At 41.6% G+C, this 17,394-nt stretch overlaps 1 protein-coding gene across 4 annotated transcripts in view; it reads right to left on the bottom strand.

The window, feature by feature from the left end:
* Positions 1 to 17,394, bottom strand: part of Myo1b (myosin IB) — a 164,930-nt gene that overhangs the window by 19,507 nt on the left and 128,029 nt on the right. For all 4 annotated transcript variants that reach the window (XM_027396859.2, XM_027396860.2, XM_027396861.2 and 1 more), the window contains 8 exons: positions 14,982 to 15,086; positions 12,631 to 12,693; positions 10,399 to 10,599; positions 9,132 to 9,358; positions 6,276 to 6,476; positions 4,659 to 4,752; positions 3,760 to 3,909; positions 940 to 1,008 (listed from right to left, as the gene is read on the bottom strand). In XM_027396859.2, the coding sequence (XP_027252660.1) occupies positions 940 to 1,008; positions 3,760 to 3,909; positions 4,659 to 4,752; positions 6,276 to 6,476; positions 9,132 to 9,358; positions 10,399 to 10,599; positions 12,631 to 12,693; positions 14,982 to 15,086 (1,110 nt within the window). The remainder of the gene's footprint in view (positions 1 to 939; positions 1,009 to 3,759; positions 3,910 to 4,658; positions 4,753 to 6,275; positions 6,477 to 9,131; positions 9,359 to 10,398; positions 10,600 to 12,630; positions 12,694 to 14,981; positions 15,087 to 17,394) is intronic.

Raw genomic sequence — 17,394 nt, 5'->3', positions numbered from 1 at the left:
GCAAGATGGTAAGGCTTTGAAAACAGCAGCAAAAGGAGAAGATTGTGTGTGTGTGTGTGTGTGTGTGTGTGTGTGTGTGTGTGTGTGGTGGATCATCAAGGAATTAGGGGGGCAAATATCATCAAAATACATTGTATGAAATTCTTAAAGAATTAACAAAACTATTATTTTTTAAAAAGAATAAGATGGTAAATATTGTGGTGTTGAAAGTCACACAATACACCCCAGCTACCAGACTATGGCCCTAGAGTCTAAAATAGGTGAACCTGGCTACAACTTCAAGTATGGATATCCAAATTCACTTTCAGGTTATTTTCACACACTTGGAACTCTTCTGTTTTTTTTTTTTTTTTTTTTTTTTGTTTTGTTTTGTTTTTTTACAATGGTTCAGACTATACAAACCAATTTTGGCTTGCAGGTTGTACGAACCAGAACACAGGCTGAAGTTTGCCTGGGGCCCAAAGTTCACTAACCCTTGAACCAAGCCTTAGCTGGAAGGATCTGGAACAAGAGCAGCCACTGTGACTACCCACTTTCCTTGCCACAGCCCTAGACAGAGCCAGCAGCCTTCAGTCATTGTGCAGTGGCTGCAGGGGATCACTGGAAAGTCATGGATGTGGGACTGAGACCACAGGACTCAAGCAGTGGTTGACCGGCAGCTTTCTAGAAATGGCTTCTTGGTACAAGGATACTGGAATTATATACAGGATTATTTCAGGGACTTCCTACTTAGACAACAAAGCTTTAAAAATAACATAAAGCGATTAAAAGGAAGCTGCCAAGACATGGTCACCAGGGTTCCCTGCTTGGCTCCATAATATTTACTCTTTCCACGTTGCTGTTTACAGCACAGGTGCAGGAGATAAAGAAGCCTGAAGACAGCTCCCTTTATGAAGAAACCCAAGTTCCCACATACATAAAGCCTGTACTTAAACTCACCTTCCAGCCCCGGATGTAAGACTGAACTACCAGGGTTGAGCTCTTTATCTGCTGGTACCGCTTCTGTTGCTGCAGGATAAAAGTGAAGAAGTAAACAGTCATGTCTGCATAGCTAAAAGGTAGAGCTTGAAGGCCAAAGAAAGGGTGCCTGTTCACTAGGAGCAGCATCCACACTCCTGGAAACCAACACAGAGAAACTGAAAGGTTAGACAGTCCAAAGTTATTATAGCAAACCTGCAATCCACTTGAAGGGTGCCAAACACAGTAACTTGTAACTGGTGTAGCCACTGTTACCAACACCTGTTCTCTGCACCGTGCTGGGCAGCATGGCCTCCATGCTGTCCACTGTCAACAGCACATTCTGAGTGGACCCGTACTGCTTTGCACCTACTTTTTGAGAGGATTCTCTTCTTGGTATCATTCTTCATGCAATATAGTGGGCCAGCTTGCCTCTAGCCTTCTGGTTACTTCTACATTTACTATTCTAACTCTGCCTCAAGTTGGGAAGTCAGGGTAATTTTCAGTAAGCCCAGTATCAACTGAAACAAAGTGTAAACAGAACCCTGACAATGTGTGAGTCTGTCTCCATCCTCACCCATGAGGGTAGACTATGACAAAGGTCAACGCTGTGAAAAGTGCACAGCTACATTTAAGCTCAACAAGCCCCCTGTCCAAAGACCTTGCTGTAGAGTTGATTCCTTAAGACAGCGAAGCTGCTAGAACAGTCTCCCAAGAAAAGTGAGTCCTTACACTTTTGGGTTTGGAATGGATGTTGGGACACCGGCATCTCTGATGAAAACGCAAAGCATTTCAAAAACACTAAAATAGGGTTATTAACCTTTCCTTGTGAAGCATGAGACTGCTGACTCCAGTTCTCTGGTGACATCTGAGAGCCTGGGCTCCACCTGGACAAAGGTAATGGAAGGAGATTGACAGTACAGAGTTTGGCTTGAAATATCCCTCCAAAAAGCTGAGTAAGCCTTGGAGAGCAAGCCAGTAAGCAGCACTCCTCCATGGCCTCTGCATCAGCTCCTGCCTCTAGGTTCCTGCCCTGCTTGAATTCCGGTCCTGACTTCCTTCAATGATGAACATGGAAGGTGGGAGTGGAATGCTAAATAACCCTTTTCCTCCCCAAGTTGGTTTGGTCATGGTGTTTCATCACAGCAATACTAACACTAACTAGATAGATACCTACTTCCCTTGGTCACAGTGTTGAAACAGCAAAACTAACTTACCCATTTCCCTTGGTCACAGTGCTTCAACACAGCAATACTAACCCTAACTAGATAGATACCCATTTACCTTGCTAAACATGCACTTTATTAAGTCAGAAACCAGGCTTCTGGGTCCACTTTGCTACTCTCAGAGCACAGTAGGTATTTTAAAGCTTTTTGTAGAATTCAAGACAGATTGATTAAGGATCTGCTCAAGGGTGGATTTTCTTAATGACCTCAAAATTAGAAACGATTAAAAAACACATCCGAACCATAGGCTGTTTGTTGATACCTTCCCCTTGCCCCCCACTTTCTCAGGGAAACAGAAAAGAGTATCATGAGTCTGTAGAATTAGGAAGCACTGCGGTGAGCTCAGAGGAGAATTCATAACCACTAGGTAGAGTGACAACAGTCCACTGTATCTTAGCTGAAAGGTGAACAAATCCTCTATTCAAATGTGTCATTCAAAGACTTGTATGGTGGCTATGATCTTCCTAATTAGAACAAGCAATTAAAGACCATACTTAAAGACCAAGTGCATCTTAGGCTTTATCATTTAAAACATTACTGGTTCCCCAAATTTGTGAAGATGCTAAAATGCATTTCATGAAAGTACATCAACACAGATTTTATCTGGTGGCAAAATGTCTCTTTAGATGCAGAGGGAAGACTGCACTAAATGAGACCTGATTGCAAATTTAATCCATTTTTAAACTTTGCACAGAATGAAAATATTCACAAGTTGTGCTCTTCTTATCACTACAATTCAAGAACACAACTTAAATTTAAGTGAAGGTAGAGGCAAGTCTTCAGGCCCTTCCAAACCTGTTGGTATGCCTCCAACAAAGCATTTATAACCAAGTGCTAAATTTCTAAAAAGAAGTTCCATATAAGCTAAGCAAACATTCTTTAATATTGACTCCTTCTATCTGAGGACTAAAGAAGATCCAGTTCTTTAACCAAAACCATAGTTGCACTAAAACAGAGTTTCAGTGCCCTGGGATTAAAACCATCTCTCTTCAACGCTGCCACAATATATGCAGCCAGACAGACATTTTAGAAAACTGACCCCCTCATAGGAAAAGCAAATGACACAATCTTCTCAAACCAATGACAAAATCAAAGATAAATTTCCTGCTACATCCTTCCCCAAGATCAGTGCAAAATAGTCCAGGAACATTAATAGTACTCAAGCTCTGGAACTGTCTTAGGCTCAGATCCATGTTCTGACACAGACAGCCATAGGCAGTTTCCCAGAATCTCAGTACTTTGTTTTCCCAAGCTAAAAAGAACAACAACACACATCTCACGAGGTTGTTGGTAAATTTAGCTATGCAAAAGTTGCAAATATAGTGAGCACACAGAGAATGTTGAGAAGTTGTCATGGTTACGTCAGGATGTAATGAGAAGTTAGCATCATTACATTGGGTTGTAGTGAGAAGGTGGCATGGTTATGTCGTGTTTGAATGAGAAGTTGACATGGTTATGTAAGGTTGTAAAGAGAAGTTGACATGGTTACATCAGGTTATAATGAGAAGATGACATGGTTACATCGGTCATAGTGAGAAGTGAGCTGGTTACATCAGGCTGTAGTTTTAGGACTCACCGCGTATCTCCTGCACCAGGCAGCAATCACAACTTGGCTTTTTTTCATGAGCAGGAAATGGGTACGACATTTCCATCCCCGATAAATTTTTTGAATGAGAGTGGCCAGGTCCTCTAGCCGCTGCTTCCTTAGGTCTTCCAATTGGAATAACTAATAAGAAATGATAGACGGACATGAAAGGACTTCGCCAGATGTTGAAGTCAGCCAGTTGAATGATGGTGCATGAAGAAAATATTTTGATGGATTCATGAAGGATCCAGTTACTCAGAGAAGGTTGAAATGAGCCAGAGGGAACCTGCACCCCACACTGCAGGATGCAAACAGCTTTGAAGTCCTGTGTACCAACATGATATTCAGAACTCCAGAGCCTGGAGTTCAGATCCTTAGGCAAAGGATGCTCAGCTGGGAATGCACAACTCCTAACACAGGGCTGGTGGCCTCTTCAACAACCTACGTGCCCTCAAGCTCTCTAACCTTCCATCTCACTAAGTCATGAGATAATAATCATACTTTTCATCCATCTGTTTGTACAAAGACTCCGTGGAACTCTAAGAAGGCCCATGTATTTGGTAAATTTTTCCCTTCATGTTTCATGTACACCCATCAAGCTGTAATTCCTAACACTCAAATGTAACTTAGATGCTGAAGACATGGATGGCTTGCCTTTCAGTCACTATGAATCAGGCAGGGAGACTGAGCCAAGGTTTGATAGTTTTGAATTCATTTATGTTTTCTACAATGGATCGTATGGCTTTGGTGTTGTACAAATAATACACCATCCCTTACTTGCCCCAGCTCTAGGACACTGCACACAAACAAACGAATATGGCCTTGATGGTGGTACCATGGAATGAGCCTGCATGCATGGGACTCTAGTTCAGAGTGTAAAGGTTACATACTGTTCTTGGGTTTCGGATGAATATCTTGGATCTACCAAAGGAGTATTCTTCTGTAGGGATCTCTAGCTCATTAAACAGAATCTCCACACCAGACCTGAAAGAGTGAACAAATCCCAACTACAATTACAAAAGTAGTTCTACCCTACATCATATCAGGTTCTCATTAATACACAAAAAACTACATTAAAAAAATTTACATTACGTGTGTGTGTGTGTGTGTGTGTGTGTGTGTACAACTGGCAGGAAGTGATTGTCTACTTTCCCCGAGTAGGCCCTAGAGATGAAACTCAAGTTGTCGGGCCATGCAGCAAGTTCCTTTTCCTGCTTAACCACCTCTCTAGGCCCAGCACTGCTACATCTTTAGGGTGATCGCTCTTCAAGCAATCATCTTTCTCCCAAAGGATTTTCAAGATTGATTTGCACAAACTTAACCCAGATTAATAAACACCACTAAAGCAAATCTAGGTTTAGAACCATGTGCTGTAAGAAATGTAGGAACTTCTTGATTTCATTAGTAAATACAAAAAGATAGTCAATGTCAATGGGGCCAAGATTGAAAGCAAAAACCTCAGACGTATTGAACCTACTCAACGAACTCTGTGTACAGGTGTTTTGTCTGCACATCCCCATGAGCTTGGTCCTGAGGAGGCCAGAAGAAGGTGCAGTGTCCCCCGGAATGTGAGCTTCAGATGTTGCAACCTGCCAGCTAGATGCTGAGAACCAAACCCAAGTCCTCTGCAAAAGCAGCAAGTGCTCTTAAACCACTGAGCTCATCTTTCCAGCCCTAACCACTACTCTCATTCCACAGGGGGTAAGAACAGCCCAAAACAGAGCTAAGGGCCATGCCAATGAGATGCTACAGAACATGGTCTCATGTGGACCAACAAAGGCCTTGATATTAGTTTCAACATCAGTTCCTAAAACTAGCCTGGCTCCACTAACCTGAGGACTGCCTGCCAGACAGGGAATAAATAATACTGTGTGTTATGGCATGCTTAGCACAGTAGCCTAGAAACTAATGGTGTGTAGAAACAATACCCTGTCTAATGGTCCCCATTAGACACCAGAGACTACGGCATATGTGATTTCTGTCTCTTCTATAACTCAGGATGCTTTCTAATTACTACTCAATTTCCTGTAAAAGGCTGGGTTCAACTGATAATGTGCATACAACCTTGGCACAAGTGCCCATCTCGCCCATGAGCAGGCTTGTGCCCCCCTCCCCCCATACCGCAGTATTCAGACTGCTACAGACACCATGACAATCCTGATTGGTGAGAGTGGAGGTTCTCACAGGCCAGGCCTGATTTCTCTCCTGTAACAGCTGTTCTCTGGCACACAAGTTCATGTGTCAACTACCAAGTGCCTATGAATTCACCATGTGTATGTTTGAAACATTTATAGGCATGCAAGTTCCAAATATGGATTTCATATGTTCCATTTCAATGTCAAAGAAAATTGACACCTCTACAGTAAGTTGAAGATTATCTACAATGGTATCCTAGTGGAAGATGGCACAGCCAGCTTTACATACAGGGGAAAACTCAAACCAAACCAAGAACACAGTGCTGCTTGGATAATTTAAAAGCTGATGATGGCACAGCCAGAGTTGCTTACCTTGCTGGCCCTTTCCAGTGAGGCCATGTCTGTTTGCAAAGCATCTTGTATCTTTCCAGGCAAGGTTCATAGGCCTGGCGGAAGGCGTAGCCTGCACGCCTCACGCGGACATTCTCCAGAAGACCCAGGTACCTGATCTGATGGCATACCAGACTCTCATTGAAAATGTGTGCAGCCTTTTTGTCATTCGGCTTGATGCACCTAAAACATGTCAAGGATTTTAGCTTTTCAACTCTGCCTCTGTGGATCGTAACCGGTGTTTCGTGTCTAACCATTTCACAGTAGTTATTTGCTATTCTTGGAAAACCAAACAATTTCTAATTATTTCAAACCATTTCACAATAAACTAAAAATAAATGTAATATTGCATACATTGCAATTTTAAAAATGATTAAGAATCAATGGCACTGATGAACATCAATGACATTTTTTGAGTGAAAGAAGTTTGAAAATGGTGCACACTGCACAACTACAATTATATGAGATGTTTGTGTAAAACCAGTCTGAGTCTGTATTGCCGTTTCCTCTTAGAGATGGCAGTGGGAGGTGGGGGGAAGGAGGCAGGGTCCACACAGGTGACAGGCATCAGGATGAGAGATATGTCTATGTATGTGTGTGTACACACTTCCTGTGTCTATGTATGCACACATTTCCAACCTGCATTTGTGTGTACACTTTCTGACCCTGAGCTCACCCATTCATCTGGAGCAGCAGGCCAATGACTCCAGGCATCCCCTAACTTGCCTCCCCAGCACTAAATTATAGGCAGGTCCTGCTATGACCAGCTTCTTTATGTGGGTTCTGAGGAATTTAAAGTCAGGTCTTCATGTTTGCTTTAGCAACTAAGCCATCTCCTCAGCCTCAATATCTTTTATATTTTGATTTGAATGGGGTAACTAATATATATATATGGAAAAATCCAATAAAGCTGTACAATTAGGACTCATGCCTTCGTTATGAATGGTGATAAGGCCATAAGAAGATAAAACAGAGTTCTGCCTCCTTGGCCCATGTTTCTTTGTAACAAAGCTCTCTGTTGCTTAGGAAGGACAACTTTCCCAGACTCCTCTACTAGTAGGCAGGTGTAGTCAAATGACCAAATTTTAGTATCAAAGCAGAACTAATGTGTTCCTGTGTCCATGAAACAGGTCTTTGTCAGTTCAATGCTGACTGTGGGTGTCAACACAGTGAGCAGCCCTCTTTGACCACAAAGATGAAGGACACACATTGGAAATGGCAGAGCCACAAAACAGAAAGAATTTCCCTATTAGCTCTACTACACTAAAAAGTTCTTACAAAGAAATAAATGCCAGACTTGTAGAACATTATCAGTTTTGGTTCACACAGTAGCCATCCCTGTGCTGACAAACACAACTGTTAAACATCCATGGGTATGGCTGTACAACTGTTAAGTGACCGCCCTAAAACACACACACACACACACACACACACACACACACACACACACACACACACACACACACACACACACACACACACGGGGGGGGGGGGGACTTCAGACAATTCAATCTCATCTGGGTTTGTCATGATGTTGGTATACTTTTCCTTTTACCATGTAATGTCTACTCTATGCACTAAACAAAGGCAATAGATGAATCAATAGGAAGGCCTTAAGTTCAGAATCAATATATTCAGTTGGTGATTGATAAAGGACCAGGGACAATGAATGGAAAGAGGTTTGGCCTTATGTTGAAATTGGAGGTAGCCAACCAAGAACCCAGCAGAGGGCATGAGGACTGCCTCACAGCCTTGGGGCCTATTCCAATTTCTTACAGAACACACAAAAACTAGAGAACAAAACTTCCCTAAGGTGATGGTGCCAAGGAAAACGTCATGATTATAAAGTAATTGAATTGTTCACACCTCAAATCTGTGTGTATCGGCTTCATGTAAACGGCACCTCAAGAAAACTTAATAGCAAAAACAAATGATCAAAGATTCCTGGCTATTTTCTAGAAATGAGATTTTCCCCCAATACATGTTCTAACTTGGGTAAATCAAGGCAGGATAATTTGCCTATTTCTGTTTCTACTAATATAAATGTCAAGTAAACAAACCAAACATACAAAAAAAAAAAAAAAAAAAAGGGTCCTTCACTTTGGTTTCTTTCTAACTGAAATTCCAAGGGCAAGGTGTGTGCCAACATCCGATCTGTCATCAGCACACCTTCTACTGCTTATCTACTGCTTCGTGAATAAGCACACTCGGCAAATTCTAACCCTACTGGGACCTTCCCAAATCCAGAGCAAGTCACATCTAAGATGACCCAGAAGCTGGAAAGCAAGCAAACAAACAAAACCATGACACTAGAGGATTGGGAGGGGGGGAGTCTTTCTATTGTCTTGAAGACATTCGGGTTGTTTTAGGAATGATTTCTCCCAAGAAAGTATAAGGCCTGGGTCCTCAGGGACACCAGAGTGACCACCAAGCCTCTTGCTTTGCTGCTCTGCTCTGACATCACTGGAATCCAAACACATGCCAAGGACGGAGCTTCATGCAAAGCCCCAGGAAAACATCTTACCATTTGTTCTTGTAATTTGTCATTAAAAAAAAAAAAACAAAAAAAAAGCCATAAAAACAGGAAGTTGGGAACGTCTACATGCCAACCTCCCGTTTCCTGTCTCCTGACATGCCATGCCACATTTTCTTCCTTTAGCTCCCCTGCCCCCTCTATTTTTAGGAAAGAAATACAGCTGTGTATTTTTAGGACAACCAAACACCACTGTTATTTGATTATCACTGTATTTGCTATTCTCTGCTACATTTAAATTTAAACAAATAGGGAAATAAGATTGATTAACTACTCTTAGATCTGAACTCCTGTCCTGGAAGTACCTGATGTAGTTTGGATTCTTGGTCTGCAGGTTTTTCATCAAAGTGGCCACGGATGCCTTGAACTGTGACCCTGCTGTAGGAGGTCTTTTCAGGTTGACTTTCACAGGGTTCCCTTCAGGGAACAGAGATTTGATGAGGGCATGGCCGGCCTTCCACATGGCTTGGGACAGGTCTCGGTACAGGAGGTCATTGTTCTTGTCAACAAATCCTTCCACCTGGTACAGCACCTGTGAAGAGCATAAGGAGCTCAGTGCTGACCCACTGCACAGGACAGCATCAAACAACAAGAATAATGACACCCAGACTCCTTCAGCATCAAAAAGTCCCCAGTACATTCCTCACACACTGATAGCCAGTTTGCCTCCAACTTTAAGTTCCATCAGTTGAGGTTGCAGAAGAGATCAAATTAAATTCTAATGTCCTTCAAGATTTGCAAGAATAAACTCCAAAATGTTATCATAACATTTGCAAAGGATTTCAGATTTTTTTTTGGTATGTGTGTGTCTGAATGTATTTGTTAACATGCCAGTCTAGTCTGGTTCAAAGCAGAAAAGAGAAGATAAAGATAACACTGACATTTTCACAGCATCCCTAGCATCAGAGAAACCGAGCAGGGGTGTTGCTTTTACTATCACAGGTCAATGAAGGAAAACAAAGTGCCAATGCTTGGGCATCCTGAGATAAAAGGCAATCCAGGTATTTACCGTCTCCACCAAATGTTTAACTAAGGAATTCCCCTTCATCAAGTTTTCATTCTTATTTATAATGGCAGTACTAGCTCCAATCAAAACATCTCTTGAGATTCTAAAAATTAGCCTACTGTCCAAATTGTTTTATTGAGATTAACTTCTTCAAATGCTGAGAAAAAAATTGAACTAGGTATTTCCCCCAGTATCTCTCAAAATACCCATTTAAGAATTCTTTTTTATTTTTGCTAAATGGTTTGTGCTTCTAAAACCTCACTGTAGGCCTTTCTTCTAGATGATCTTGTTTGTCAATGTTGCTGGGTATTTTTGACAGAATGGCTTAACAGCTGAAGATAATAATACATCCATTAAAAACACTTTCTAGTGTTTATTAAGGCCGCTGGCTCTGTTTTCAGTTCTCTCACGTTAAAAAGATTTAGCACACCACGGTGCGGGCTCAGCGGCCAATGGGCATCTGTGGCTCTGGCTGGCCTCATGAGGCAACAGTGTTCGCACACCCATCTCCCCAGAGCTGTAGCAGCCCTGGGAATAGCGGTGTGGGCTGGGGAGCTTCCCTGTACCTTGCCAGCGTAATGCTGGATTCTGAAGCAGCTGTGAGGCAGGGTGGTGTCGTTGAGGAATCGGGAACACTTGCTCATCCTGCTCTCGAAGTGCTGGTGGGTGGCACAGACTTGGTTCAGCTTTTCCAGGAAGGTGTCATCTGTGACAGTGCCAGGCCTCAGGCACTCTTCATCCAGCATGGCCAAGATTCCATTCGTGTTCTGAGAGGAAAGAAATGAAGGTGTTTCCTTCCTTCCTTGCTGCTCTGTTCAAGTAATTAGCCCTAATGACAGCATCTAACACAATCAACTTAGCCATATGCAAAATTCTCTTCAGCTGTTACAGAAGAAAACAGACAATCACAGAATCACAGGGCCACGGATGCCAGCTCCTTTCCAGCATAGCCCAGGTGTGGCAGGGGCGGACAAAGGAGTTTGTCTTTGCGTCTCCTTCCCCAAGACAGGAAGGAGCAGGAGTAATCTCACCCTCCGTACGAACGAAGTTCGCAGGAGAATGTGTGGGGGCCTCAAATCTAAAGTCAGAAACCAACATGGCAGAATGGTATCCACAACATGCTACAAATCCCACTACTGTCTCCTACGGCTTCAATCTGGTTCACAGCTTAGGAAATAAATCAGTCTCATGTTACCAAACTGTTCATGGACTCAGGGTAAAGCTGGGTCTCTCGGGGGAGGGGATGGGACTGTGTTTCAGGATGCTGTTCTGAAATGATCCTGCAATCAAGTGCTTTTCAAACCATGTTTAGAATAAATATCTTGTTCCATATACAATTTCTAAATGGGTATTAATTATGAATGCAGTTTTACTTGTGTGATCAGGCTCTGTGATCATGTTCATGTCAAGATGAGCCAGTCCTAAACTGAGCCAGAAACCAGGAATCTTCAACTTTGCTAAGAAAGGCTGTGCTCTTCCTCAGACTGTACCCAAGGCTCCTGAGTTACAATTCCAGAAACAATCCAAGTCACTGACCCTTAACCCCACCCACTTCCAGCAAGGCAAAGGCCCTGTCCTCACAAGGCTATGATATCCTCTGACCAGCGTTTATTCATTCCACACAAAACCCAAGGGAAGAGTGGCTTGCAAGTGTGTTCACAACATCCCCAGAATAGACATTGTTGTTCAGTGATGGTGGAAGGAAACACTTCCTTTGAGCCACGGGCTCTTCCATGAACACGAGTTTCTTCAATCACAGATAGGTCTTTGTGTGAGATAGGCCAGTGTATTTTAGTGCATGACATTTTCCTCTTTTAAGAGAAATAATTAAGTGCCTGCTGTTTAGGAGAAAAACACTCATCAGTAAAGTTAAACTTGCCACAGCGGAGTCCCAAGGTAACAAAACTTACTAGGAACAGTTTTCAGGAAATCTAAGATTTCTGGATTTGAGGCAAGAACTCTCAATTCTTTATGTAGAACGTCAGTGTTCCCTCCTAAAACTGGGCAGAGCTTTCAAAACTGAGCTTATTTTTGATCAGGAAGGAGTGGTGCTTTGAAATATTGTTTTCTATGTTCAACTATGTCATAGATGAAGTTTTCAAGAGTATCTTGCATATTGGTGGGCAAACACTGGCTAATCACAGGATTTCCACAAGGGCTTACTTGAAACAAGTAGAAAACTGTTTGCTGAACACTCAGATGGTATTCTGGAAAAACAGCACATGTCCCGGACAGGTAAAAAGTTGGCAGGAGACGTAAGTTTACACATTGTCTCAAATTACTACATCAAGGTCAGAAGTACTAGCCACCCTAAGGTAAACAAAGGTGTTTCCTGTTTCCACACACAAAAGCAGTTTCCTACAACTACTTACTACAATGAACTATACAATACTGCCTATAGAACAAAAACCTTAGAATCATACAGCTTTCTAAAAACTGTCCAGCAATTTCTCCCACTTTAATCCTTTTCAGTCGTATAAACTTGAGTCTTCTGAAAAATCCCAGGGTTCTTGGCCACCAGCCATCAGCACACAAACAAATGCTGGTAAATGCAAGCCCCTATCACCTGAAGGTGTAAAAGGGCTGCGACAGAACAGGCCTAGGGATCCTGGCTAAGTACGGTGACAAAAGCTGTCCATGCATACACTCAAGAGTCAAGCATTAGTACTTAGGATCATCATGATGTCTTCACAGCAAAGTAGCTCCCGGTCCACAAAGGAAAGTGTAAAACACAGTGAGATCGTTTGTACCATGGTGAATTAAACTGCTAAAAAATCCCTTAATGCGGAAGTACTCACGTTTTCTATTAGCTCACAAATGACAGCATTGTTGAAGTAATCAATGTGAGTCCATTCTATGTCCTAAAAACAAAGCAAACCAAATGCACGTGACAATGCAGAACTGCCATCTGAACACAGACTGCCACACCACTCACCCACATTTCACTTTCTCTCTGAATTTCTCTCTTTATAGAACCAGAGCTGTGAGCATCATCTCCCAGTTCCCAGAACTTTCTCGACACAGCAGCCCGCCATTGACAAACCCACAGAAGCAATCGCCCTTGACCTGCTCCAAGACCGCTTCCCATTCCACGCTCCCATCTGTGGCTGTTTCCCATGCACTCCATGGGCTCTAAGCCAAATATTTACTCAACAGGCCCTTGGGTCAATATTGCTCTGTGTATATTTATGATGTTTATAAGGAAATTAGGCAGAACTTGATCCCAGCAACCTAAGGCCTAGAGTTTTTATTTGTCATCACAAGGAGAAAAAATAATTTTAGAATCAGAGCTGAGTTCTAAGTCAGTTAACTATTTCAAGTGCAAAATCAGTTCAGAGAAGAGATAGGAGACATCATGGAAAACCTACTCCATAGCCTCCAACACGAGCTCCAGACCCAACCCTGTGAGGTCAACGGCAGTCATTCTCTGTCTGCCTAACCTCCATCTCCATCTAGGCATAGGCATTTAACTTTCTTCTGAGGAGAAGAAATGTAATTCCCACAGCAAGCGAGGAATCTGCCTATATTCTCTTAGAAGTGTTTCAGTCAATGCACACATTCATGTCTCAGCATTCTGAGTATGATGAGAAGACAGGACAAGAACAAATCTTGCTTTTAGGATGTTTATGTTATCAAAAGGGTCAGAGAAGAACAAAACTTTTCTAAGTAAAATGGCATTTGAAACAAAGAAGTCTTAAAAATTTGGTTTAATCAGTTGTTTTACTAAATCACTGGGGATTAGCCACCCCATTAGAAAAATACAGGCAGGCAGGAGTGTATGGAGGTGCATGCCTATACCCCAGCCCTGAAGACTAAGGCATATGGGTGCATGTTTGTGGATATCCTGGGTTACACAGCAAGATACTGTTTAGAAACAAGTATGTGAGCATACACAAATGACTATGAGCTCATGGAAAACATAGCTTTATCTATCGTCCACCTACCTACCTACCTACCTATCATCTATCTACCTATAATTGATCTATCAATCATTTATCCATCTATATCTATCTATCTATCTATCGATCGATCGATTGATCTATCTATTTATCTATCTACCTATCTGATAGGTATGGTACATCATGCTTGCAATCCCAGCACTTAGGAGGCTCACACAGTACTATCTTGAGTTTGAAGTTCATTTAGGCTACACTGTTAATTCTGTCTCTAAAAAGGAATATAGTGGTGTGTTGAGATGGTTCATTCTGAGAACAGTCCTTGGAACCCACATTGTAGGAGACAACCTTCACAAGTTGTACTCTGCTTCTGTATGTACCATACCTCACTCACAGACATAGTAAATAGATGTAACTCAATTGCTTAAAAAACAAGGAAAAGAGGTAATAGTATTCCTAAAATATTATGGCAAATCAAAAGCAAACAAAAATATGGACAAGAAAACAATCACTTAAGGAGAATATGAAAAGGGCTTTCAAACAATTATTTCTGGTTATTTTCAAATTACAGTAAATGAGATAAACCTTAAATAACATCTGGAATATAGTGAACATGCAACACATGTTATTTATTATAAATTTTTAAAACCGATGTTTTTTAAGATTGAGCAAAATCTCAAAGAATTCTCAGTCTACCTGTGGTGATGCTGATTTTTTTTTTGTAGTGTCAACTTATTTAAAAATCTATAACCATAAATGTAGTCAGTCCCCAAATTACCTCATTGAAACCACTGATGAAGGTTTTTTACAGGCAATCTATATACAGCTTTGACTCTTTAAGACAGATGGGATCTTGTTTCTTGTATTTAGCATAATGCATATGGTTCATGGTGTGTGTGTTTCAATTACTCATTCCTTTTTATGTTGGAGTAGTAGTCAGTGTGTGGATCTATCATAGTAACTTATCCATTTATCTCCATTTTCTTAACCTGTTGTTTTACATAATTACACTGGAATCTGATGAGACAGAACTACTATTTAATGACCGACCACCTACTATGTACCAGGTACTGTTCTGCACACTAGTGGTACAGTACCGAAGAAAGTTCCAGTTAGCACAGCTGCCACAACAAACAAAGTGTGAAGACACAACAGAAGGAAACGTACAACTCTCTGGTCATTTGTACATAGTCTTCCAAATGCAGACTATTGGTTATAATGGAACAATCTTTCTCAGACGATTTCAACTTTACCTCCCGTATGTATTCCTCTTGCTCTTCTTTCAGAGTAAGTTCGATGAAGATTTGTTGAAGCTTTTCATTACAATAATTAATAATAAACTGCTCGAAGCTGTTTTCCTATGTGGAAAAAAGAAATACACGTATAACCACTTCACCAGCTCTCCCTACAAATTCAACAATTCACTCCGTATGAAATAGCACACACCACCACTCTTTGGACTCGCCTGAAGCCCCACACAAGCTCCTAGGACAAACAATCCTTGCAAGCACTTGAGGAATGGCTTATGAGTCACTGAACAAACGAAATATGCACACATGTCACGGTATTTAATGATGAGGACTTTGAGTTGGTAGAGAAGTACCCCACACATTGTTCAAATTTCCCTTCAAGTTCAGTAAAGACACAGTGAGATCCATAATTGCTGTCAATGACTTCCAAATGTTCATTCTCAGGTCCTCCTACCTCACCTGTTCCCTCCAACACTCAACACACTGTTGTTATATGAGTGTGTGCACACATGTGTATATGTATTGACTAGTTTCACAGATGTAACCAATTGCACATTACTGACGGGGAAGGGCTACCATATCATCTCGCTTCCTATGACTCCTGTCATAATATACCCAACACATATGGCTCCAGTGAACGCACAAAGAGTAACCCTACTGAACAGAAGTCCATGGAAGTCAAAACGTCAATACCAGCCTTAGCCAGAGACAATCTCTCTCTTCTCAGAAGTCCACATCATACTCTCAGGTGCCCCATGCTTCTGCTTTAGAAGTTCTGCCTCATATTAATCATCTCTTATAAATTCTCTCATGGACACTCCACGATAAAAGCCATTTTTGAATAATCCATAGAGCTCAATGAACATACTGAAGGTACAAATATTATCTGTTGAAGGAATATGTGTTTCACTTAGAACCTTCCAGACAGATGTGGTGTCAAAACTTGTCTTCTTCACTTCTACCTCCCATCCTTGCCAAGAGGTACTGGCAATGGGCAAAAGGGGCACAACGACTCTACCTCTGGTAAACTTGACTCTACTCCACTGAGGTGGCCAAGCCTGCTCTAACAAGGAACCCACACACATGGGTAGAACTGAGGCGCTTCACTCCTTGTGGCGAAGCAGAGACTGGCCTTCACACCTCTCTACAAATGACAAAAGCAAAAAGTCACTGAGGTTTCTGGAAACTGATTTTTAAATTGACTTTGGTTCTCCCTTGGGCAGACCTGAACTCATCACAAAGCACCTGACTACATCCCTACCTGGTATCCGATTTGTCAGCAGTGATCATAGACTTCTAACTACGAACCACAAATGACACACAGGTTTACACTATCGCTGACTGGTCTCACTAATGCTACATTCAGAAGCATCAACGTTTTCCATAGTCCTGAAGGTTTTCACTAAAGAAGCAAACATGTATTTTCAATACTTCAACAAATGTAGTTTTAGGTGCAAGTGGCACACCCAGATGCCTTTTCACACAAATTCTTTAAAACCTCAGAGTTAACAATTTTGATTAGAAACTAAAGTCAGTCTTCAGATGTCTTCTCACTTTTGTAACCAGCATGAAGAAAAACATCAGATTTTTGTGGTTTGGTAAAGTATGTCCTTACATAATGCTATGATCACAGATAAAATACAATATTTGAGTACCTAATACAAGCAGACCTCTCAGACTGGAAAACAAACATACAGAGTAAGTCTCCTGTTTGTGAATCTGCGCTGATGAAGCAATTTCAACACAACGATGCTAAGTTTCAAGTGTCCACTGATGAGGGCAGGGGGAAGGAAATGACTGGTGTCCTTGGATACACTATGTGCTAGGTACACTTTCAAAACAAGACTATGAAATACACACAAACAAGTTAGAAGCCAACAGCAAAGCTTCATGATGACAATACAGCTTGTGGATTAAGTTCAAACTACATTATATTTGCCAACAATCTTTACAATTTCCTGCATTAGTTCTCTACTGCATATCCACACAATTAGTCAGCAACCATTTGCTACGAAACTCACAGAAACTGGAGAAGCTATTAGCACAGGCACATGCAACAGACCAGCACTGCAAACAGTTTATACTTACTGCATTCTGGTGCAGGGGGACAGACACAAAATGCAGTCAGTTCTGAATTAGCAATAGACTTTTCAAAGTAAGCACTTTCTCAGTTACTCACTGCTCTAAATGGCACCTGCACCACAGGCTGTAAGTCTAAGTGGTAGAAAACTTTGGATGAAGACAACACCCTAAAGGACAGTCTCTAAACTTTCATGTTGTATCCCAACTGTGCATCTGCTAAGGAAGGGCTCTTCACGATGAAATACTGGTAAGTCATAAAACTTGCCCATAGCCCTAGGGCTTCAGAGTCCAGGAGGGATGCTTAGTTCAGCTTAACATCAGCGTAAAGAAAATA

This window comes from Cricetulus griseus, chromosome 2 (genome assembly GCF_003668045.3).
Source record: "Cricetulus griseus strain 17A/GY chromosome 2, alternate assembly CriGri-PICRH-1.0, whole genome shotgun sequence".
Classification (NCBI taxonomy): domain Eukaryota; kingdom Metazoa; phylum Chordata; class Mammalia; order Rodentia; family Cricetidae; genus Cricetulus; species Cricetulus griseus.
Note: the sequence above shows the minus strand (reverse complement) of the source record. Positions and strands in the feature narration are given on the sequence as shown.